This window comes from Monocercomonoides exilis (assembly GCF_001643675.1).
Source record: "Monocercomonoides exilis strain PA203 chromosome Unknown scaffold19-1596985, whole genome shotgun sequence".
In the NCBI taxonomy this organism is placed as follows: domain Eukaryota; phylum Preaxostyla; order Oxymonadida; family Polymastigidae; genus Monocercomonoides; species Monocercomonoides exilis.
This window is the reverse complement of record NW_027150564.1, coordinates 762,572-784,553: the sequence shown is the minus strand read 5'-3', so window position 1 is coordinate 784,553 and position 21,982 is coordinate 762,572. Positions and strand designations below refer to the sequence as shown.

Sequence of the window (21,982 nt, the reverse complement as noted above, 5' to 3'; positions counted from 1 at the left end):
ATGTGTGCCTTGCTTTTCTGTTGTAAATATACTTATATCTGTTTTGTTTATTATATTTTCTGTATCTCATTTATTATAGAAGTCATTTCCTTCGCTCATTAAAGTTAATGTATGCAGAACAAGAGAACAGGCCAAGAAAACTATCCAAGAAGCAAAAATGCCTTAATGCTCTCACTTCGTCAACATTTTGCTTTTGGATAATATTTGGCTTTGTTTTGTTTGCGATAGTGAATTTTGTGATGCTGTTTAGTGTACAAAATAGCACCAAATCTCCTGGAACTGTTTATGATTCTTCTTCGGTCTTCTCTGAAGCAACTGTTCGTGAAAAATATTTAAAACCAATGTCCGATGTATTGAAAGATACATATACTGCATATGGAACCGATGGTTGGAAATCTACACAGAAATTTATATATGACGTTCTTCAAAATATTAATTCTTCTGCAACCAGCAATATAGAAATGGATATAATAAATGGAACTACAAGCGGATTTCGACATAAAAACAACGTGTTCACTTCATTTGGAAGTTCTCCTTATATTGCTGTTAAATTAACAAATACTGCATCAAAAAGTCATAATACAAATAGTCTTTTAATTTATTCATCTTTTGATAGCTCTCTTTCAGGACCAGCGGTGGCGCGTGGAAAAGTTGGTTCTGCTATCATGTTGGGTATCATTGATATTCTTGCTCGTACTTTTTCTCCTTCATTCCAAATAAGATATCCAATTATCTTCTTTTTTGACGGTTATTCGTTTGCTCCTGGATCTCCTTCTATTTATGGATTTCTGCATCAGCATCAATGGGCAGAAGAGTATTAATTTTTTTCCAATTTCTTTGTACATAAATTGTATTTATTATATTCAATATTTTTCCATTTTTTGATAAAAAATTCAGTATATGTGCATTTGTTTCACTCGAATCCTTTGGCATGAATGGAAAGTATTCGCTTGTTCAAGTTACTCCACAAGGGCCCAGCGTATCCTGGTTGATTGAAGCATACGCCCGCTCTACCAAGAAGCCATATGCTTCGCAGATGTCATCAACTCTGAGGGCATATTCCGGAAAAGGTGATGCCAGTCATTCTCCTTTGGATGCCTGGAATGAGCTGAGGGCAGGAACTTACTCTGAAATGACGTCTTCCTTCGAGACTCTGATGGAAGGTGGGGTGCAATGGCAGTCAGATGGTACACAGAGCGACAGCGCAGAGACAGCTGGGATCAGAACAAGTGCAATTCCTGGTCTGCATTTCTCAATGGAAGGACTGAGAAGTCTGACAGAAACGACAGTTGACACGGAAACAGCGCTTGTGACGGGAGCAATGCAGATGATGGGAGACACGCTGATGGATCTGATCCAAAACACCATCAACCAGATTGAGTTTCCTCCTGAGTCATCGAGCTCAAACATCAAATCTTCCTTTTTTGATTATTTTAAAAGAAACGATTCTTCAGCCAATGCCACGTCTCAAACAGAAAGTTCTCTTCAAACAATTCAAAAGCGGAATCAAAACAGCCACAAATCCTACACTGCATTGTCTGCTGACTCAGCACTGCCAACACTGCAGAAGTCTGATTTCCATCTTGTGCAGGACGAATTGGGCATTTTCTATGCGATGCAGCCAAAAACAGGGTGGATAATTGGCGGTGTGGTTGGCGGGTGCTTTGCAATCTACGTGTTTTTCCGGGTGCTGTTTATGGAGCGTGGTAACTTCAAACATTTATTTATGTTTGCTGTTCTTCAGCTGATCGGAATGGTCGGTGCTATTGTTGGTGGTGCTATTGTGTCTCTTCTTATTCACAGCATTTCTCCAAACTCGATCTCGTCGACTCCTTCGCTGGCTATTCTCATCTACTCCTTGTTTGCATTCAGCTGTATGTACATTAGCTAATTTGAATTTTTGATTGTTACATAAATTTTGTTTTATGACATTTTAATTATTTAATTCTTAAATTTTCATTATTATAATCTGTAAAATGTGATCATATTTTCTGTTTCTTTTTATTTCCTCTTCTTCTATTTTCATTAATCCAGTCACACTTCTTGTCCACCGCCTGTTTTTCCTGTGCTTCTTCGACTCAGAAGAGCTCACCCATGCCCATCAATCTCTGATGATGCATATGACAAGCTGTCTCCTCTGGCTGCTCGGCTTTCTGATCACTGCCCTTTTCTCCTCTCCTCTCCAATTCGTGTTCCTTGTGCAGTTTCTGATTGGCGTTGTGGTTATTCTCCTGTACGATGTGCTATCTCTGGCAAAGCAATGCCTCATAAGGCACTTTGATGAGCAACTGTTCCTGTTCGAATACTCTGCTCGCCCGCAGCCTTCACATCAAAGAAGAGATGTGGTGATTGTGGAAAGAGGATGGAACATCGTGGGGGAAATGGGGAAAGTACAAGAAATGGTGGAGTTTGAGACACCACAGTGGAATGTGCTGACGAAGGATGGGTTTGGCGAAATGGGTGCAAATGAGCAGAAAGTGAAGGAGTCTGTGAAGACAAGGCCAATCGATGAGGAAAAAGGAGGGGAGAGAAGAAAGGGAAGCAGAGAGAAAGTGGAAAGAGGGGAGAAAGGAGAAGAAAGAGAAGGGAAAGAGAAGAAGGGGAGTAGAGACAGCATGGGCAGTGGAAGAGTTCAAAGGGAAGCAACAAAAAGCGCAGAAAAGCAAAAGAGAGAGCCAATTCTGCTGACGATGGAGCAAATTGATGCAGCCGATGAGGCAGCTGAGCGGCAGGCAGAAAGTGATAGCTCAAGCAACAACAGCGATGTGAGGAAAAGGAAAGAGAAGAGAAACAGCAGAAGGAAAGAGGAAATGAAAAGAGGAAGACACAGAAGAAGAGCATCGAGTGTGTATTCTTCTGAATCCCAGTCGAGTTCTTATTCGTCGCGTTCCAGTTATTCTCCTTCTTCTTCTTCGTATTCCTCTTATTCGACATCACATTCATCTTCACCGTCTTCCAGCTGGTCATCTTACAGCAGATCATCTTCGTTCTCAAGTGATTCTTCTCTTTCTTCTTCTTATTCTTCTTCACCATCATCTTCTTCTTCATTTTCGTCTTCATCATCTTCTTCTTCTGGATCAGAAAGAAGACGAAGGAAGAGGAATCAAAAGAAGGATCCAATTGAAGATGGAACAGGAAAGAAAGCAGTTTCAGCTGAAGATTCTGTCCTTAGCACACCAAAAATCACAGCAGAAGACAAAAAGAAGCATTCAAAAGAAGAAGCAGCAGCTGAGAAAGAGAAAATATCAACTTATGCGGAATCTTCAAGTGCAAATGCAGAAGTTGAAGACACGAAAGAGAAGATTGGGCACTTGACTGAGAATCCTCTTGCAAAGGCGAATGAAGAAGAGCCCCTGAAAGAAGGAAGCGTGGATGCCTCATTGACTCAAAATGAAGAGGCAAAGAAGACAAAAGCAGAGAAAGCGAATGAAGGGACAGGCGCAGCTGCTGGATCGAAGTTGAAATCAGAGCCATTTTGGGGGTCAGACTCGAGTGACAGTGAACAGCACAAGACGCACAAAAAGGACAAAGAACATCGTCACTCGTCTTCACACACTCACTCACGCCCTCATTCAACACATGCACATCATCAGCAGCAGCATTCCTCCAAACATAATCAGCAACCACAACAACCACAACAGCAACAACAACAGAGTCATCGTAATCAACACAATCACAATCACCACCACAATCCCCATCATCACCACCATCATCACCATCACCAGAACCTCCACACCTCGCAGTACAGTTCTGTCACTGCCCAGTTCCAGCCATCGTCACTGGAGCCGATGACTGCTGTTCCTCGTTCACGCTCACCCGACAGAGAGGGCTATCCTTCCTCCCACATCCACTCCAGATGCTCTTCTGTCGCATACCACATGCCACCTGTGCCTCCTCTTTCGTCTTCTTCTTATTCCACTCCAACAAAGCAGCGCAAGCTGACAGACGTGGAAGCATCGCCTGCCGTTCCACCAAGTGGCATCTCGTCTTCTGTTGAAGATCTGCTTCCGCCTCTTCCACCAGGACAGGTATTGGCATATGTGACACACTCACGTGGGCCAAAAGTGCATCTGGAGAAGAAGAAATCATCAGCGAAGGACAAGAAAAAGGAGAGGGAGATTCAGGAGCTGGAAATGGAGCTGGAGAGAAGGGCAATGCGAACGGAGTGGATAGGGGGTGGGAAGATGCTCGGAATGGAAGGCAGTGGAGGAGAGAGAGGCGATGGAACTATTGCGCCGTGGACAGAAGTGCCACTGAAGAAGAAGGCGCTGAAGCAGATGGAGAAAGGAGGGCAGAACACGCCAGCGATGCTGGAGAAGATGGTGATGCAGAAGGGAAGGCAGATGAGAGAAGAGGAGCCCGAAGATGAGGGCAAACAAGGCAATCCTTTGTTCAGAAGGCGAGGAAAGATCTACAAGAAGAGGCAGACATTCATTCAAGACGACGACTATTCACACAAACCACACAACAGCAGCATGACAACACCTCGTCCATCGCACCACGCAACTCAGTCGATTATTCCATCATCTGCACAGCCAGGCACGAACTATTACAACTACACTGATAATTATCCTAATCCGAGTGGAAATCATCACCATCGCCATCATCGTCATCATCATCACCGTTCTCATGAACCTCAATTTGGAGTACGTGCTGAAGAGAGATATGGCAGCCATCATCACAGCAGACACACACAAAAGCCACAATATTGCGAGCCTGTCTCTCCTACTCGTTCTGCCATCGCACCAGAAAAGATGAAGTCTTCGTCATCATCATCAAATGTCTCAGCTCCTGTTCCACCTCTTTCGTGGGATCCATTCGTGTCGGGTGTGCACCACGCAGCGACTGCTTCATCACTTCTGTTCACAACAACATCACCAACAAGTCCGAATGCGGTGGAGACTTCTGTTCCATCAGCATCCTCTTCTTCTTCCTCTTCATATTCACCTGAATCCAGCTATCTTCCCCAGGAGATGCCTCAGCCAGCCACAGACTATTACAGCCAGGCAGCTGTTGATGTTCCAGTGCCTCCTTCATCCTATCCCTCATACCAGCCAACCACTCATCCACTCGCCAACCTTACACCAATCGCACCTGGCCCCCGCTCTGAAGAGCAAGTCGCAAGCGAGTTTTCGAGGCTGCTTGCTGAAGAAAAGAACGCCAAGCAGACAAAACTGGAGATCACAGACGTCGTATTCAACTTTGCCAGATTTACTCTGCTGTGCATCGGAATTCTTGTGTCGTCGTGGTTCTTGTTTTCGCCTGTTTATCACTTCTGGCAGTCATTTTTCCCTCTATCTGTTGTGTGGCCAATGGGCGATGTGTGGATTGGAATGATTGTATGTTCTTTTATTCTGACTTCTTTTTAAATAAATTAAACTCGTGTTATTTGATTGCAAAATTAACTTTCATCCATTTATTATTTCTTTCTTTGATTCTTTAATTCTTTTTTCCTCTTTTATTTTAACAATTCAGATATCATTGGCAATGTCCATTGGGTTCCTGTATCTTCTCTCCCATGCAAGAGCTGTGCGGCTACATGCCATTGCAGCACTTTGTGTGCTGTGCCTGGCAGTTCTGCTGCTGATCATCTCGTTCTTCCTCCCTCCTTTCACACCCACTTCTCCACTCCCTGTCATCACACAGGAGGTTGTGCAGGCTGACTTTTCAGCCATTCCAAACTCCACTCCATCGCCTAATGACATCATCGGAGCATTGAACAGCAACTCATCTGCTAAGCGTGTTCTTCTTTCTCCGTTCCCAGTCACTTTTGCTGACGGCGGGTTTTCAACAGCTGGAGGCAATGACAGGCACAGAAAACAGCTGGAGGAAGAGATGAGGAAGTTGGGATTCGACAGAACATTGACAACTGACAAGACTCTTACTGTTGGTGATGGTATGCTTCCAATTGACCTATATTTGTTGAGTGAAATTATTGTCTATTTGCATATTTTTTTTCTCTCATACAATTTTTGATTTAACTTTTCAATTATTCTGCTCAATTGTACTAATCTTTTTTTTATCTTTGATTAATATTTTTATTTATTTATTTATTTATTTATAATATCATCCGCAATTCAGGATTTACTCCGCTGGTGTCTCTTTCGGTTGATCATCAGGACGATGCCTTCAAAGGAATGAGCGTGTCCGTCCCTGCCATCACCGAATCACACGCAATTCCCATCAACAGCACCTCGCAGCATCTGAAAGGCGCCCAGTTTGTCTTCTCAACCAGCACTGCATTCACAGCGACCAGCCCATTGAATCCGAGTGAGGTTGCATTGCTGTTTCAGTTCGGAAAGGAATATGCAAATTACATAGATGGAATGACTGTGTCTGTGACTGTCAATGCGAAAACACAGTCTTTCACTGCGAAAGTGGACAAAAATGGGAAAATGACACAAAACATAATATTTGTTGGATCACTTGATGATGCAATGTATGTGAATAACAATATTAAACTTAAAAATTATTAACTTTCGATTTCAATTTTTTTGTTGCCATTTTCTTTATTCTCATTCTTTTTAATTTTCATCTTGCTTATTTCTTATCCATTTCAACAGCATTGAATTTGATATTTCCGCATCTCCCGCATATCTTCGTGAGGAATATGTTCCTTTGACTAAGCTTCCTGTATTTATCGAAATGTTTGTGTCGTATTCTGGGCGAACTGAGTTTCACAGAGTAATCTTGTCGTATCTTCCTCGGTGGTGCACTTCATCTCATAAGCACACTTCGACTGTTGGTCCATCAATCATCAGAGAAAAGTACAATCTTTCTATTTGAGAACTGTTTTAGAATCGCTTGCTGTTAAATTATTAATCTTTTCTTCTTCTTCTCTTTAACTTTTTTTTTCTAAGTTTTTTGTTTTTACGATTCTGGTTTATTTTTTTTCAGTAGTCGTTGATTATTTTTTCATTTTCCATATTTATCACTAAAATTTTCTCCATTCAAATTGATACGAATCTTGTTTCACAATTATTTCATTTCATTTAGTTCGCTTAATATATTGTTTCCAATGAATCCATTTATGTTGCCTTATTGTTTTTGGAGATTATTGTTTGTTTGCTCAATTTTTTATTTTTCATATCACCTTCAAAATGTTTAGATTTTTTAAAAATAAAGAACAATCTTTGCTATAGAACCATATGAATAATGAAATACGCCAAATGTTCGATTAAAAAATAACTATTTACATCGAATTGGCATCAACGGTGATGAATGTTTTCAATAAAAGAAGGGCTCAAGTCAATGAACAAGAATGGGAAAAACATAATTTTTCAAAAACAAAAAACAATATTATCAAAAATGTTATTCATAAAAAGAAATACTTATAAAAACATGGTTATTGTTTGGACTCTTTTCTATTTTTCTAATATATTGCAAGCACCAATCTGAACGCATTTAGAAAAGCTGCCTAAACATAAGTTGCTTTGGATTATATCAAATTACGTGATAACAGTTGGCTTTTCAAATCCTGTGATTTCTCTGATCTTTGACACTCTCGAAAACGTAGCAACAAGAGGCTCTAAAACCTCAGCTTCTTTTTTGTGGAATTGCGCCTTGTCGTCGCTGTATTTCTCGTAGTACACACGAATAGTTGCTCCGGATGATGAGGTACCTGACAGACGAACAACAAATCGAGATCCATCAACAAACTTGAAGCGGATTCCCTAAATAAGTTTGATGTTCAATAAAAAGATAGCATTTGTAAATTCATTTCATGTTTTTTTAAAAAATATATTTGTTTCAAAAAAATGTAAATTAAACAATGATTGCACACGTTGTTTGGCGAATAGGAACCGTCAACAGGATCTGTGTAATTGAACACATCGCACGATTTTGCATTGTCGTCTCCAGTGATTTTCTATCAGATTGATATTGAAGAAAAGGGATCATATGACAAAAAATATTTATTATTGAAAAATTATTCTGGTAAAAAAAAGCAGAAAGATATTAGCACACTTTGAGTTCTTCTTCAGACTTTCCTGCAAGTGTGTCTCTCAGCGTGTCATAAAGAGAATGAGCCTTTGTTGAGTCAACACCTTCGTAATCGTGTCGCTGAATGAAGTATTTCCCATGTTTGGTCCAATACTCATCCATTATTTCCTGCACAGAAACAACTTTCCCCTCTGCGCTTGAGTCAGCAGAGGAAGGAGCTGCAGAAGAAGAAGATGAACCACTCAGAGGATATCTCTTGTTGCTTTCGTGTGCAATTATTGACAGCCAGCACAAAACTGCCCACAATCCGTCTTTTTCTCGGATGTGAATCGAACCTGTTCCAAAGCTAAAGAAATAATAAGAATAATTGTAAAATAGGAAAAAAAGAAAGAAGATTATTGTTATTTTCAAAAAAACGTTCAACAGTTTTAAAAAAAACAAAAGCATCAACGTATGAATAAGCTTTTATTTGTCATTTGTTTTCCATTTTATACATTAAAAAGCTTCTTGCGAATCTTCATAGATAAAAAGAATCTCTTTATCTTTTTCTCTTTCCCACTTTAAGCAAACCTTTCTTCTCCGCATATAGAAATCTTACCTGCATCCATCAGATTCCCAAAGAATTTCCATCCTGTTGGAGTTTCATAGCAAGGAATAGATTTAGCTGCTGCAACTCTGTCGACACAAGGAGCAGTTGGGGAAGAGCGTGCAACGCCTTTAACGCCTTCACGTGCAAAGAATGGTATGCACTCAGATGCTGATTCAGCAATAATGGCAAGAGAGTCAGCTGGGTTGACAAAGCAATGATTTCCTGTAATTTAGGAGTGAAAATGAAAATATAATTGCATTATTAAAACGGAAAATAGCATAATTAACATCAATGTCAAACCAAGGATCATGTTACGATCACCATCGCCATCGCAAGCAGCACCAAAGTCTGGACAGTTGGAGCTATCAGCATACATCCGTTCAACCAGCGTGTGCGCATACACCTGATTGGGATCTGGATGCAAGCCACCAAAATCAGGAAGTGGATTGCAATTCATCAGGCATTCAACGGGACATCCAAATTCTTCGTGGAATAGTCTCAATGCATATGGTCCGGTCACTCCATGCAAAGCGTCAAAAGTAAATTTGAAATGTTTCCTCTGGAACAAAGATTTTATTAGATCAAAATTAAATATTTGCTTCATCAAGTTGATGTAAATGTCACATGGATCAATGATCTCAATTGTCACTCCTGAAAAGGGAATGATTGTCTGAACCTTTGAAATGTCAAAATCTGGAACATCTGCAATTGTGTAAGATGTAAGTTTTTGTGAGTGTTCATATTGTGCATGCATAACACCTTCTGGTGCGGGAGCACCGGAGCTAATGTTGTATTTCATTCCAAAATCTTGTGTTGGCCCTCCAGGGTTATGTGAAGCAGTCAGAATCACGCCGCCATCCGCTTTTCTTTCTCGTATAATTGCTGATACCGATGGAGTTGACAGGATTCCATCTTTTCCAACAATAATCCTCTTGTAGCCGTGTGCAAGTGCCATTTTCATGACCTTCTGGATTACAACTTCGCTGTAAAATCTCCCGTCTCCACCTGTAACAAGGATGCTTTCTTTTCCAGCCGGAGGTGGTTGCGTGAAAAATAATGCTTCGAGCCAGTTTTCAACATAGTTTTCTTGCATAAAAACAGGAACCTGTCAAAATATAAAATAGCATGAAATTTGCTTGTTGTGCAAAACAAACTTTCTTTCTCAATCCAGAAGTACCTGCAAGAGCATCCGGAAATGGTTTTGTAGGAACAGTTTTGAGCGAAAGTGTTGATGCCATTACTCTGAACAAATAAATCAGAAAATGAACAGATCTCTCCCTTCATTAAACAGTTTCATTCGCCCATAGTAAAATAAATCTTATTATTGTTTTATTGTTTTAAGCATGTCCATGGACATAGAGGAACCATCAACAAGTTCCGTCGTTCCTACACCAATACCACAATTTGATGCGCTTTCTGCACCGCAAGCTACAGGATTTGTTCAAGAAAGAACAATCTATGTTCCAAGGAACAGACTTACTCCATTTCAAGAAAACTTCGTCGCGATTGTAAAGCCTATTGTGGAGCACCTTAAACTTCAATTCAAATTCGATGATGTACGAAATATCATACATCTCCGACCTGGACCTTCAGCAGAAACATCTGCTCTTCAAAAGGTTTGATTTGTTGTTTTCATAAATTTTTTTAATATTTGTAAAATTCAACTCATTAGGCTGTAGATTATTTGACAGCGTTCATGCTTGGATTTGAACAGAGAGTTTGAGTATTTCTTTATTTTTCATATGTCTTTTTATCTAATTGTTTATTCAGGATGCTGTTGCCCTCATACAGCTTGATGATCTTTTCCTTGACACCTTTGAAATACAAGATGGTTTATACATATTTATTTTTTGAAAATTGTTTATTTAGCTCTTTTTAACTATAAACAATCAAACAGTAAAATCCCTTCAAGGTGATCATCTATCACGAGGTATTGGGAGAATTGCTGGAAAAGATGGTTCTATGAAATTTGCAATCGAGAATTCTACAAAGACTAGAATTGTTCTTGCTGACAAGTTTGTATTTGTTCAATTTTTAAAGTGCTTTTATTTATATTGAATATGACAGCAAAGTTCATATACTTGGCTCATATGCAAATATTGCTCTTGCAAAAGACGCTGTATGTTCCCTGATTCTTGGTTTGTGCCTCTATTCGTATTTTTTTAAAATAATTAAATTAATATTATTGATTTTTCAATTTTTTTTTTCAATTTATCATTGTAACTCTAATTTCAAAAGGTTCTCCGCCTGGAAAAGTTTATGGACATCTTAGAACTGTTCAGCATAGAGCAGCTGAGCATTTCTAATGCTTATTTCATATTTTACATTTCAAAAAAAAATGTAAATGCATTTCATTTCGTTAAAATGCAATTTACTATTGTAAAATTTTAATAAATATTGATTAATTATAACTTTATTTTTATGCAAGCAATCCTCAAGTACTAAAATAAGGTTTGATCAGCATAAACATTTTTGTCAATGGCAGCAACTCCTCAAGCAGCATCTTCATCTGTACAACAACTTGCAACCGAAACATTACAAAGATACTACACTCTTCTCGATACGAATCGTGAGGGTCTTAACACATTATATGTCTGAACAATATATTTTTAGTTTTTTATTCAATTGTGATTCGCTTGATTATGTTTACGTTTTTAAATAAATATACATTTGATTATAAATTTATGTGATTGCGTTTTTGATTGCGTTTAGCAACCGACTTCAATTATGACAATGGAAGGAAAAGAGTTTGTTGGAGCTGCAATTCTTACTCAATTGAAAGGACTTCCACAAATGAAACACACCCCAAAGCATTTTTCAATTCAGCCAAGTCCTGGTCCAAATTGTTTCCATGCGATGGTCATTGGGGAAGTTCAGGCTTGTTGTTAATTTATGCTGAAAAGATTATTTTTTCACTTTTTAATGATAATTTAGGTTGCTGGTACTACAGCATCAACACTGTTCGCGGAATACTTCCATTTAGTTCCAAATGGAACCAACTTTTATGTTGCTAATCAATTCTTCCGTACAAGAATCGCATAAAAAATTTATTTTCTTTTTTAACAAACAATTCACTTTTTATTTTTGTGGGGTGCAAGCATAACAAAAAGAAGTTGCAAAAATCAACGCTAATGTTTTTTATAAGAAAACATGGTTTATTTTTTGCACTTCTTCAAAAGTGGAGATAAAACATTGAAGATTGAAATTGATTTATCAAAAAATTTTCATTAAAAATGTGATAAATTTCTTTCAGACTGTTTGAATAAAACAAATAGATAAGGAAATGTGTTTTTTCACAATAATAAATGCTTCTTTCAGTTTGTTTCATTAAAAAAAAAGAAAATCATATTTCAAACAAAAAAGATTTTAAACAATGCCCAAAATTAAAAAATATTTTTTGCAGATTTTGTTACTTGGTTAATTTATTTGATACATGTTAAATGTTTATTTTATGTTTGCTTATTAATTATGTAATTGAAAGTATTTTTTTTCAAGGAGGGTCTTCGTGTAAATCAGATTATAAATCTTTCGTAATTGAAAATGATCCAAATTGCTTCACTGATGCTTCGGGCCAAACTGCAGTGCTAATTTCCGATAGAAACAGAAAACGTCGAGCATTTTACATGGAAAATAGTTGCAATGACCCATCTGCGAAAGGAAAACTTTCAAAAATTTGGAATAAACAAGTCATGAATGAAATGAGCTGTTTGCTTACGAAAATGAGAATTTCAAACTCAACGATTTTGACCGAAAGAGAATGTATTATTTCCAGCTACGGGGATTCCACGATTTTGCAAGATGGCTTTTCGAATGTTTCTGTTGTTAGTTGCATTGTTTTTTCGAGAGAACAACAATTAGGCTGCTCATTTGCCAAAACAGGAAGCGTTTTACAGCTCAAGAACATTTCAGTTTTATCGCGGATAGATTCGATGGAAATGAATTCGTTTGTGTTCATGAAAAGTGATTCTCCTATTTGGAATCCTTCTGTTTCAGTTACTGTGTCATCTTCATCATTTTCATCTGTTTTAATATCGACCACATTTTTTGCTTCATCTGTAATTGAATCAACATTGGAGCTTCTTGATTCTACTTTTTTCAATATCAGTGCAAAGCAAAATGCGAGCATGCAAGAACAAAATCCAAACTCTTGCTCTATAACAATTTCAAATTCTGCTTTCAATCATGTGTACGGCGTGTATGATGGCGTGCTAATTCCTTCGATCTCTGCTGATGCGCGCTCGTTGGATAATTTTAACACAACACACATCTCTTGCTCTCGATGGGAAAATAAGCACTACACAAACGAAACTCTCAAAAGAGTCGTACTGGATCCTTCGGTTGATAAAGAATTTACCTTTGATTTATGTATTTGGAAGAGAATTTTAGGTTTTGAATCTGGCCAATGCATCTTTGTTAACACACAAGATGAAGCGCTTGTTACACTAACTGTGAAGAGGAGCAGCTTTGAAAGTTGCAAGAACAAAATTGGGTCTGGAGGAGCTATCTTTGTGAAAGGAAATGTGGCTGTGACACTTGAAAACTCTTCTTTCCAAGATATTATCTGTGAAAATGAAAATAAAAATGTTGAGACAGCTGCTGGAGCTGTTCATGTGATCAGCATTCGTTCTCCAGCAATCAGGAAATGCCTGTTTTTCGATTGCAGTTCGAATGCTGATGCATGTGTCGTATTCGAGCGCAAATTATCACAGATACCTGAAAGAAAAACTAACTTTTGCGGAAATCACACAATATGGCATCAAAATAATTACTCACAAATTCGTGAAAGAAACAACTTTCCACATGAAGGAAATGATATGAAAATGCAAACAGAGTGGAATTCCGATCCAGAAGAATTCTTCGAAGAAGTAGAGCCAGTTTGCGTGCAAAGTGTGTTTACGGGATGTGCATCAAAAAGAAGTGGGGGAGGACTTTATCTGAAGGATGTTGAAGATCAGGCCCTTGTTTCTGAGTGTGATTTTTCCAGCTGCAAGGCTAATTATGGAGGAGCAATTTACGTAGTTGTTGCAGATGCAATATTTTTGAGCTGTGATAGACGATTATGTAACCAAGATTTTTATTGCATATATATGAGCTATTTCGCAGTAAATACTGCAGATAAATATGGGCATGATGCTTTTGTTGTGAGTGAAGCGGATTATGATGATGGACTCAAGCTCTTTTCTCTGTGCAAAACGTCCAAGCTGAAAGAAGGAGCTGTCGTTCAGATGAAACGGAGCAAACCTGATGAAATATTTTTTCTGTCAAAGTCACTTGAAATAGCTCAGCGCGTTATTGAATTAGATTCCACTGCAAAGTACAATGCTGCGTGTGGCTCTTCAACGAAACTGACATGTCGGAATATTTTTCAAGCTTTAACTCGTATTGCAAAGAGCGAAGATGTTAAATTCTCAATTGATTCGGATGCGAAAACGTTTGAAGATGCAAGTTGCATAATTGATGGAATAGATTTAGAGATTGATGGAAACAACGGTGGAGTAATTTCCATTGGAACCTATAATTTTACTGCATTTTTTGGTACAGTTTTTCTTCTTTCAAACACCACGTTCAAAGTGATGAATCTGACTATTTTGTGCCCGAAAATGGAGATGTATCCATATAATTCTATTTTTCACACAGCAAATTATGAAAACCCTTCAACAATTTCTCTTGATCACATTGTCTTTAAGTATGACAGTGAAAGCAAGCCATCTCACAATATCGGAGGATATTCAGCTGCTCGTGAAATGTTATTTTCACCAGCGACATTTAAATGGTTTTATTTTTTCCATTTGGCTAATGATGCGTCTCTCACAATTATTGGAAGTCTTTTTTGTTGCATACCAGCTGGTACAATTCGTTCCATTCTTAGTGTTTTGGTATCAACACAACTAACTATTCTCGATTGCGTTTTTCAAAATATCAGCACCCATCATGAATATTCTGTTTTATTTAATGGAGTATTTTATCAATCAAATTATGTTGCTGTTAGAAATATCACTACAAATTTGATAACAACTGTTTCGCCGTTTGGTGGCTTTGCTGAATGTTCAATGCATGATGGAGCATACTTTGCAATTACAAATAGTTCGTTTAAATCATGTTCTGCTGTTAAAAGCGGAGGTGCATTGTCATTTAGCATTTTGAAAGATGCATCATTAATTTTGGACCAATTATCATTTTTCAATAATTCTGCCGAAAAATATCGAGATATGAGGATTTTTACATACTTCTTACCAGATATTAATATCCAAAGGATATTCAGCTTTGTTGACGAATCTGTTGATGGAACTCAAATTGGAGGCTTTGATATAGGGAATTATAAAAAAGGCATCAGTATAAAGGAATTTCTTTCTGTTTATAGCAACTCAACGATATTTGTTTCGTCGTCTCGTGGAGTAGATTTTACACGCTGTGGAACTTTCAATCTCCCGTGTCGTTCTTTATCATATGGATGGGCTCATCTTGACGAGCCTCGCAGGTTGATTGTTGTTGATCTTGCATATCTGACGCTGCCTACTATTTTGGAGAAGGCAGAAATCTGCTCGTCGAACGAACTAGGGATTGCAGGAAAAGTGGAAGTGAACGTTAAATACAGCAGCAGCTGGAGAGAAGTAATCTTGTTAAACGGAAGTGTAAAATTCGAAAGAGTTAATCTTGTGTTGCATCCAATGACAAACAACACAAAGAATGCTATTACTGTTATCAGAGGTGCTTCGTTGTGGATAAAAATGATTATTTCCTTTTCTTCAATAACAGAAGAACAGTCCATTGACTATATGCTTTTTAACATTGAAGGAGGAGATGTGACTTTCGATAATCTGAGCATCAAAGGCGATAAAACTTTGATCACTGCAGCTTTGTTCAACATTGTATATGATGCAGATTTGTTGCAGTTGAAAGACGTTTCAATAGAAAATATGAAGATTAAACACGACATGATCTCTATTTCTCCAGATAAGTCTCAAGATACGGAATGGATGGATCAGATGAACAGACAGACCATCTTGATATCGAATTTGTCGTTCATCAAAATGAATGATCTGACTGATTCAGAGAAATCTTCTGGAAACGCAGAAGAAATTTTGGGAGGACGACTTCTTCGAAGCAGAGAAAGTCCTCGACAAAAGCTCGAATTGCACAACTCATCATTAAGTGGGTTAATGAGTCCCGATAATTTTGAGCCTTATGGCGGATGTATTTACTGGAGCGGGAAAAAGCGTGACGGAAAAGATTCTTCAACAGCTTCTGAAGACGATGAAGCTGAAGAGAGTTCCGAGCTATTATTCAAAAATTGCACCTTTTGCAATGATGGTCTTGACACACAACTTCATGAGAAGGAAACGAAAGGAGGTGCAATCTATTTGGAATTCGATTTGTCAACGTTTCCTTTTGTGTTCCAGGACGTTTGCTTGTTCGAAAACAAGGCAAATACTGGAAATGACATCTTCTTCAGATGCACAAGCATCATTAACAAAGACGAATCGAAGAAATTTGGGATCAATTTCCATCATCCACTTTGGAGGGAGCAAAATTCTATCGTAGCAGAAAGTGAAGAAGATGGGGAAATAGTTGATTATCTTGAGTTTGCTGCATATCGAAATTCAATTATTTATGTTAGCGGATATGATAGCTTAGCGAAGAACTGTAGAACTGAGCAAACTTCAACTTTTTCTTCACATTCATCTAGCAATTTTTCACAGTGTATAAACGATGGCTATGAAAAGCAGGAAAGTGGTTGGGACATCTTTTTCTGTGGAAGCGAAGACGATCCTTGTCGCACAGTGAATTATGCGATGACACATTTGACATCTCCAACATCGTCAATTTCACAGAAAGTTCAAAATTCCTATCAGAGCATTCCAGATTTCATTCGAAAGATGCAAATCTTTGGAGAAGAAGACAAAGATGAGCATCTCACACTTCATATTGTAGGAGAGCCTTCAATATTCAATTCTGTTATGTGGAATTCACTTTCTGTGGAAGGAGAAGCAGATAGAGCTGGGCTGTTATTTGAAAAAAGCGAACAGGAAGTAAATAAAAGGCAGGGAATTAAACAAAAATCAAAACTTTGCAAATGTAATGAACAAATGGATGTTCATGTGGTTATCAAAGGAAATTGCAGAATGAATAACACGAACATCAAGATCACTGCCAATTTGCCTGTGAGCTGTCTCTTTCTTATTGATGATGAAGGAACATTTGAAATTGAACGCTGTACCATTTCATCTTTAAATGAATTAATGATCATTCCTACTATATTCAAAATTGAAGCTGGAACGCTCTTATGTACTTTGATGAATCTTAATAAAGTTCAATTTAGAAGCGAATCTTTTTTCATTGACTGTTTCGAGCTGGTCGACGAAAGCAAAGTGAATGTGCAGTTGAATGAATGCAGCTTAAATAACATAACTGTAAATGATCAAAAATCGCTGATTTTATTTTCAACGAAGGAAAAGAGTTTTTTTAAAATCAGTGCACATAACCGCTTCACAGAATCCACTTCACTTTTTACAACAACATCCTTCTCCTCAAACATATCTTCACATAATCAGGCGTTGTCTTCTTCTCATTCAAATCTGAACACTTCCTCGCACGATGAGAAGTCTTCGATTCCTCTTCATGTTCCTCTTAAGTTCGTTAACACAAGCGTCTCCTTCAATTCGCATGTCTCTGGAAAAGGCTTCTTTTTGGCTACAAATAGATGTAGCTATGTTGAAATAGCAGGTTGCAGCTTTTTGTATGTGAATGTGTCTTCTTCAACTGATAATATGCAGAAAGACGATGCAAATGACATTTGTTTTTGGAGCAGTTCTTTTTTGAGTTTTGTTGATAGCTTAGCATATGTGCGCAATACAACGTTCAGAACAAAGCTTGAGGGAGCTATTTACTCTGAAAACAGCTATTTATCGATTGACGTTGGGTCAATGAAAGGGAACTCTATTGAATTAGAGGCATTTCCGAGCGTTGCTCACAATATTAAATGCAAAATCGGAGAAGCACAGGAAAATGATGATAAAGGTACTATTGAGCTTTTAAAAGGTGCTGGAAGCTCAACAAATTTAGAATACAAAGTCAGAAGCATAAAATCAGGTCTCAGAACCCAAAATGAACAAAGGGAAGAAGAAATCAACGAGGAATTTCCGGACAATTTCTGGATTGAAAACGACAATTGCTCGCTTGTTGGCTTCCCCTCTGATATGATGTCGAGTTTGTTTACACCTCACCCTGTAAATGTTTCAAGTGCGAAAAGTGGAGAGAGATATGAAGTGACTCTGAAGGGAAAATACCTTTTGAACTGTAATCTTTTGATGGTGCTGCTCGCAAATCAGACAAATGCAGGAAAATTTACAGACGAATTGGTAGAAATTGCAGTGGCAGATAAATTGAACAGTGGCAACGAGAATGCAGTTTCTGCGATATTTCCTCTTGATGCAATGGAGCGTGCTGATGGATCAGATGTGTATGTTGTGCTGAAGTTTTCAACTGAGAGTGCATTCAACAAAGATTTGACAACAGTTCCATTACGTGTGAGCGAAGGAAATAATTCTGGTGTGGTTGACGATACGATGATGATAATTATAATTGCTGTTTCTGCTGTAGTTGTTGGTGTTGGGTTTGCAGTGGCATTGCTTTTTGTGCGAAGACGATGGAGGAAGAAGATGCTGCTTACTGAATACGAAGAAAAGAAGAGCCTTTTAAGTTCGATAAATTCAGACTTTCAGGGGTGGATGAGGATAAAAGAGGAAAACACAGCTATCTCAAGCAATATTTATGATTACGGAACAACCACAAAACAGATTGATATTCCTTCAGATTCACAAGAGCCTTTTCTTGAGGAGTGATTTATTTTATAGATTATAGTGTCAGTTTTTTATGTGTTTTGATTACATATTTATTAAATGAAAATGTTTAATTATGTTTTGCTTTTAATAGCTTGGATGAGTCTTTATTCATTGATTTATTGGAGAAATTTTCTGTAAGTCTGAGATTTCGGATAGTATAGTTCTATTCCGTACAAGTTCTTTGACAATTTTAATGTTTGAAAATTTTTTGTTTGATGTTAATTGAAACAATTCTTATAAACTATTGAAGTCTGTAAATGTTTTTTTTTTTTTTTTCTTTTTTTTTTTTTTTTTTTTTTTTAAGTTGTAGTTTCTGAGAAAATCACAGAGGAATTTTTTGTTCGAATAAATGTATTCTTCTTTCGTTGAAAAGAGTTTGAAAAGAGATTCTAGAGAATTTTTATTTTATCGCTTTAAAAAAGAAACAGCTGGAATAACTTAGAAAATAAAAGCATTTCTTCATCATTAAATCGGAGATACATTCAAATTTTAAAAAATCAATTGTCTTTTGCTCAATTTTTTAATAACAATTTTCATTTTTTTCTTAAAATTGAACAATATAAACTTTTCAAAAAAAAATGAGATATTTATTCAGTTTTATGAAAAATTTGTATCATATGTATTTATCTTAATAAAAATCGACTTTCTTCTTATCACGATAGAAACCAAAAAGACCCTTCAAACAACATGTGCCGAAGAAGTTTTTTTCATTATTTGATGAACTCAACAACAGAGATCAACAAAGTTCGATCAGAGAAAACTATTTTGGAATTGAAGAACCCATAACAAAAAATGAATAATCCGGTGGATTATTCTTCTCCTCAGTTTGATGCATCATGAACTACGAAAACAGAAACTCAAAGGCTAGATGAGGAATCATGCACACTAACCCCAGATAGAAAAATTTGGGGTCAATTAGTGCCTCTTAATCCAATTTTACGCAAAGCTGATTTAATTGAAAATGAAGTTACAATTGGTCGAAGCAGCTCATGTATGATTCATGTAATGGATCCAAGAGTGAGTGGATTGCATTGTACAATTTCATTAATGATGGAAGAAACACAAGGAAATAACATTTATCTCAAAGATTTGAGGTATTTTAAGCAAATATTTGTTATTATTTCACCAATTCAAATTTATTAAATAGCAAAAGTACCAATGGAACATATGTTAATAGAAGAAAAATTGGAAAAGGAAATCATACTCTCATTTCTGATGGAGACAGCATTGCACTTACAAATCCAAATTCTTTAACTGATAAATGTTTGAGAATTTTAAATGAAAACTCGATATTTATATTATTAAATTTGCTTGTTTTGAATAGATCCATTATTCTACTATTTTAAATGTCAACTTTTTTCAATGATGCCTTCTCTTTATCCATCTTTTCAATCAGCTTTTGATCCTTGCTTCACTACAAAGTACTTACCCAGTCATCACTTGGAATAGAATCATTTGCCGAGGTTTGAGTTGCTATTTAAAAAACACTACGGGAATACCATATGCTGTGAAAATATTGGAAAAAAAGAAATACCGACAAATGGCAAGGATGAACCCTAGATATCAGCGAGAGACGGAAGATCATAGTTTGGAACAAAATCAAGATTTTGATCGAAATGATAATGAAGATTCAAAGAATTCACCTTTTCTTGCTGAATATGAAGTAATGAAGTGTTTAAGAGGACATCCAAATATTACGCAAGTTGAAGAAGGATTGGAGGGAGATAAAAAAGCTTACATTGTTATGGAATAGTTTGTATTTTATGATATTTACAAAAAGCAGAAATTATTATTATTATTATTATTATTATTATTTAATAATATATATTATCATATATTCATCATTCATTTCTATGCAGTTTGAATGGGAACGACCTTCTCGAGCCTTTGTCTCAACAGGCGCTGACGGAGTCAGTCTGTTTTCCAACATTCTACCAAATCCTGTCGGCTGTGGCCTATTGCCACTCGAAGGGGATTGTCCACCGCGACATCAAGCCAGGCAATGTTCTGTTTAAAAAAGAAGAAGTCGCTGAAGACGAGGAACTATCGTCAGACGACGACTCGCTCGATGACTTTGACGAAGACGAAAGCATCGATGGGGATGATAAGGAAAGCAGAGAAGAAAGAACCAGAAGCGCAGTCAGCAAGCAGTTTACTCAATAGACACTGAATTTCCGATGAAGAATGTAAAAAGAGCATTTGAGGACAAAGAAAAAGAAGATGAGATAGACAAGACAAAACTTACACTGCAAACGCCTTTTCATTCGACAGCACTGACAGGATCACCATCAACATCATCGCCTTCTGTGCCTTCTATTTCAACCTCATTTCAGCAATCAGCAATCAGCTCTCCCCAGTCACCCACATCACCAGCCTCCAACACGTTCCTTTTATCTCCCTCTACACTTACAGCCATCGCAGCTGGGTCTCCATCCAATCTCACCCCGTCCCTCTCGCCGCAGGTGCATCCTGCGACTTCACAGGCACAAGACAGCACACACACCTCTTCTCTGCTGTTGTCTCCTCCAAGGCCAGCTTCTTCTTCCCCTCGTCTCAATTTTCCCCAGTGCTGCTTTACCGCGATCCAGACACAGGGAAGCGGATGCGGTTCATCGCAAAGCTTGCAGATTTCGGAATAGCACTTTTTGTGGAGCCAGAGGAGGGTGAGAACACAGTCAGAAACACAGCGATATTCAGACACAAAAAGCACAGAGCATTCAAAAGAAGGGGAAATGAGCCAAGGGCATCACCATCCATCGGTGCTTATTATCACCTCGGGAATGGCTTTCTGTAGAACACCTGAATTTATTGCACGGAAATATATTGTGCATACGGTGCAGTTGAGCATGCAAACAAGTTCAAGAAAAAGGATGTCGCAGCAATGCATCAGTTGCAGACTTCCTCGTCTCTTTCGCCTACATCGCAATCTTCTGGGGCAGATGCACAGCCCACAAAGGAAGATATATTGAAACTGGATGTGTGGTCACTGGGGATTCTTCTCCGTGTGATACTGACACAACATCCACCATTCAGTGAAGACTTTGAGCAAGTGACGAGAAAGCCCTTGTTTGAGCAAATAATGAGTGGAAATATTCCGTTTATTGCAGACGAATGGACAAAAGTATCAGATGAAGCTAAGGATCTTATAAAGCAGATGCTTCAGGTTGATGTGAAGAAGAGAATATCTGCCCAGGAAGCGTTAAACCATCCCTGGTGCGCATTGATGATGTCGAGGCATAGGGAAGAAGAAAAAAAAAAGAAAAGAAGAAGAAGAATTGAAAAGAAGGCAGAAAATGATGCTGATGCAAAAAGAGTCCCAAAAAGAAAAAGATCAAGAAAATAACTCAGCTGAAAAAGATGAATCCGATCAAAATCAAACAACAAGAGCGAAAAATAGTCAATTGTTTCAAGAAATGGATGAAACTTCTCCTCATGACAGTCAACATAAATTAAAGAGAGTTTTTGAAGGATGAAAAGCAAGTTTTTAATTGAATTTATAAGTCATTTTGGTTTCAAGTTTTGAATTTTTTATTGATTTTTTGGCCATTCTTTTTTGTTTTATTTATAAAAAATTTCCTTAACAAATAAATATAAATATAAACACGAATAT

General features: G+C 37.6%; 8 protein-coding genes across 8 annotated transcripts; 7 read left to right on the top strand and 1 right to left on the bottom strand.

Annotated features, from left to right (window-relative positions):
• Window positions 1–75: 75 nt before the first annotated feature.
• Window positions 76–7,149, top strand: MONOS_3329 (uncharacterized protein). Its single transcript, XM_067873321.1, has 6 exons — window positions 76–814; window positions 898–1,874; window positions 2,035–5,339; window positions 5,476–5,896; window positions 6,082–6,439; window positions 6,564–7,149. The coding sequence occupies exons 1-6, from the start codon at window positions 108–110 to the stop codon at window positions 6,784–6,786; spliced, it is 5,991 nt and encodes a 1,996-aa protein (XP_067728488.1). The 5' UTR covers window positions 76–107; the 3' UTR covers window positions 6,787–7,149.
• On the bottom strand, window positions 7,150–9,809 carry MONOS_3328 (phosphoglucomutase (PGM)). The gene is made up of 6 exons (XM_067873320.1): window positions 9,685–9,809; window positions 8,831–9,635; window positions 8,512–8,752; window positions 7,966–8,287; window positions 7,784–7,867; window positions 7,150–7,673 (listed from the first exon to the last, which is right to left on the bottom strand). The coding sequence occupies exons 1-6, from the start codon at window positions 9,766–9,768 to the stop codon at window positions 7,449–7,451; spliced, it is 1,761 nt and encodes a 586-aa protein (XP_067728487.1). The 5' UTR covers window positions 9,769–9,809; the 3' UTR covers window positions 7,150–7,448.
• Window positions 9,810–9,838: 29 nt separating this feature from the next.
• Window positions 9,839–10,942, top strand: MONOS_3327 (putative RNA-binding protein pno1). Its single transcript, XM_067873319.1, has 6 exons — window positions 9,839–10,146; window positions 10,203–10,247; window positions 10,301–10,361; window positions 10,428–10,545; window positions 10,598–10,668; window positions 10,769–10,942. The coding sequence occupies exons 1-6, from the start codon at window positions 9,874–9,876 to the stop codon at window positions 10,834–10,836; spliced, it is 636 nt and encodes a 211-aa protein (XP_067728486.1). The 5' UTR covers window positions 9,839–9,873; the 3' UTR covers window positions 10,837–10,942.
• A 66-nt stretch (window positions 10,943–11,008) lies between these two features.
• Window positions 11,009–11,638, top strand: MONOS_3326 (putative nuclear transport factor 2; the record flags this gene model as incomplete). Its single annotated transcript, XM_067873318.1, has 3 exons — window positions 11,009–11,122; window positions 11,243–11,407; window positions 11,465–11,638. The coding sequence occupies 3 exons, from the start codon at window positions 11,009–11,011 to the stop codon at window positions 11,570–11,572; spliced, it is 387 nt and encodes a 128-aa protein (XP_067728485.1). The 3' UTR covers window positions 11,573–11,638.
• Window positions 11,639–12,459: 821 nt separating this feature from the next.
• MONOS_3325 (uncharacterized protein) lies at window positions 12,460–18,372 on the top strand (the record flags this gene model as incomplete). The annotated part of the gene is made up of 1 exon (XM_067873317.1): window positions 12,460–18,372. The coding sequence occupies one exon, from the start codon at window positions 12,460–12,462 to the stop codon at window positions 18,370–18,372; it is 5,913 nt and encodes a 1,970-aa protein (XP_067728484.1).
• A 1,047-nt stretch (window positions 18,373–19,419) lies between these two features.
• Window positions 19,420–19,821, top strand: MONOS_17496 (uncharacterized protein; the record flags this gene model as incomplete). Its single annotated transcript, XM_067870421.1, has 3 exons — window positions 19,420–19,466; window positions 19,520–19,635; window positions 19,697–19,821. 3 exons carry the CDS (start codon window positions 19,420–19,422, stop codon window positions 19,819–19,821), a joined length of 288 nt encoding a protein of 95 aa, XP_067728483.1.
• Window positions 19,822–19,912: 91 nt separating this feature from the next.
• Window positions 19,913–21,011, top strand: MONOS_3324 (putative Protein kinase domain; the record flags this gene model as incomplete). Its single annotated transcript, XM_067873316.1, has 3 exons — window positions 19,913–20,124; window positions 20,232–20,511; window positions 20,556–21,011. The coding sequence occupies 3 exons, from the start codon at window positions 19,913–19,915 to the stop codon at window positions 21,009–21,011; spliced, it is 948 nt and encodes a 315-aa protein (XP_067728482.1).
• A 242-nt stretch (window positions 21,012–21,253) lies between these two features.
• Window positions 21,254–21,715, top strand: MONOS_3323 (putative Protein kinase domain; the record flags this gene model as incomplete). The annotated part of the gene is made up of 1 exon (XM_067873315.1): window positions 21,254–21,715. One exon carries the CDS (start codon window positions 21,254–21,256, stop codon window positions 21,713–21,715), a length of 462 nt encoding a protein of 153 aa, XP_067728481.1.
• Window positions 21,716–21,982: the final 267 nt, after the last annotated feature.

Coding starts and splice junctions, on each gene's coding strand:
- MONOS_3329 (XM_067873321.1), top strand. CDS start 108: ATGTATGCAGAACAAGAGAACAGGCCAAGAAAACTATCCAAGAAGCAA. Junction 815..897: donor CAGCATCAATGGGCAGAAGA/GTATTAATTTTT, acceptor TAAAAAATTCAG/TATATGTGCATTTGTTTCAC. Junction 1,875..2,034: donor CTCCTTGTTTGCATTCAGCT/GTATGTACATTA, acceptor TCATTAATCCAG/TCACACTTCTTGTCCACCGC.
- MONOS_3328 (XM_067873320.1), bottom strand. CDS start 9,768: ATGGCATCAACACTTTCGCTCAAAACTGTTCCTACAAAACCATTTCCG. Junction 8,753..8,830: donor TGATCGTAACATGATCCTTG/GTTTGACATTGA, acceptor CCTAAATTACAG/GAAATCATTGCTTTGTCAAC. Junction 7,674..7,783: donor GTTCCTATTCGCCAAACAAC/GTGTGCAATCAT, acceptor AAACTTATTTAG/GGAATCCGCTTCAAGTTTGT.
- MONOS_3327 (XM_067873319.1), top strand. CDS start 9,874: ATGTCCATGGACATAGAGGAACCATCAACAAGTTCCGTCGTTCCTACA. Junction 10,248..10,300: donor TGCTTGGATTTGAACAGAGA/GTTTGAGTATTT, acceptor TTGTTTATTCAG/GATGCTGTTGCCCTCATACA. Junction 10,546..10,597: donor AGAATTGTTCTTGCTGACAA/GTTTGTATTTGT, acceptor TGAATATGACAG/CAAAGTTCATATACTTGGCT.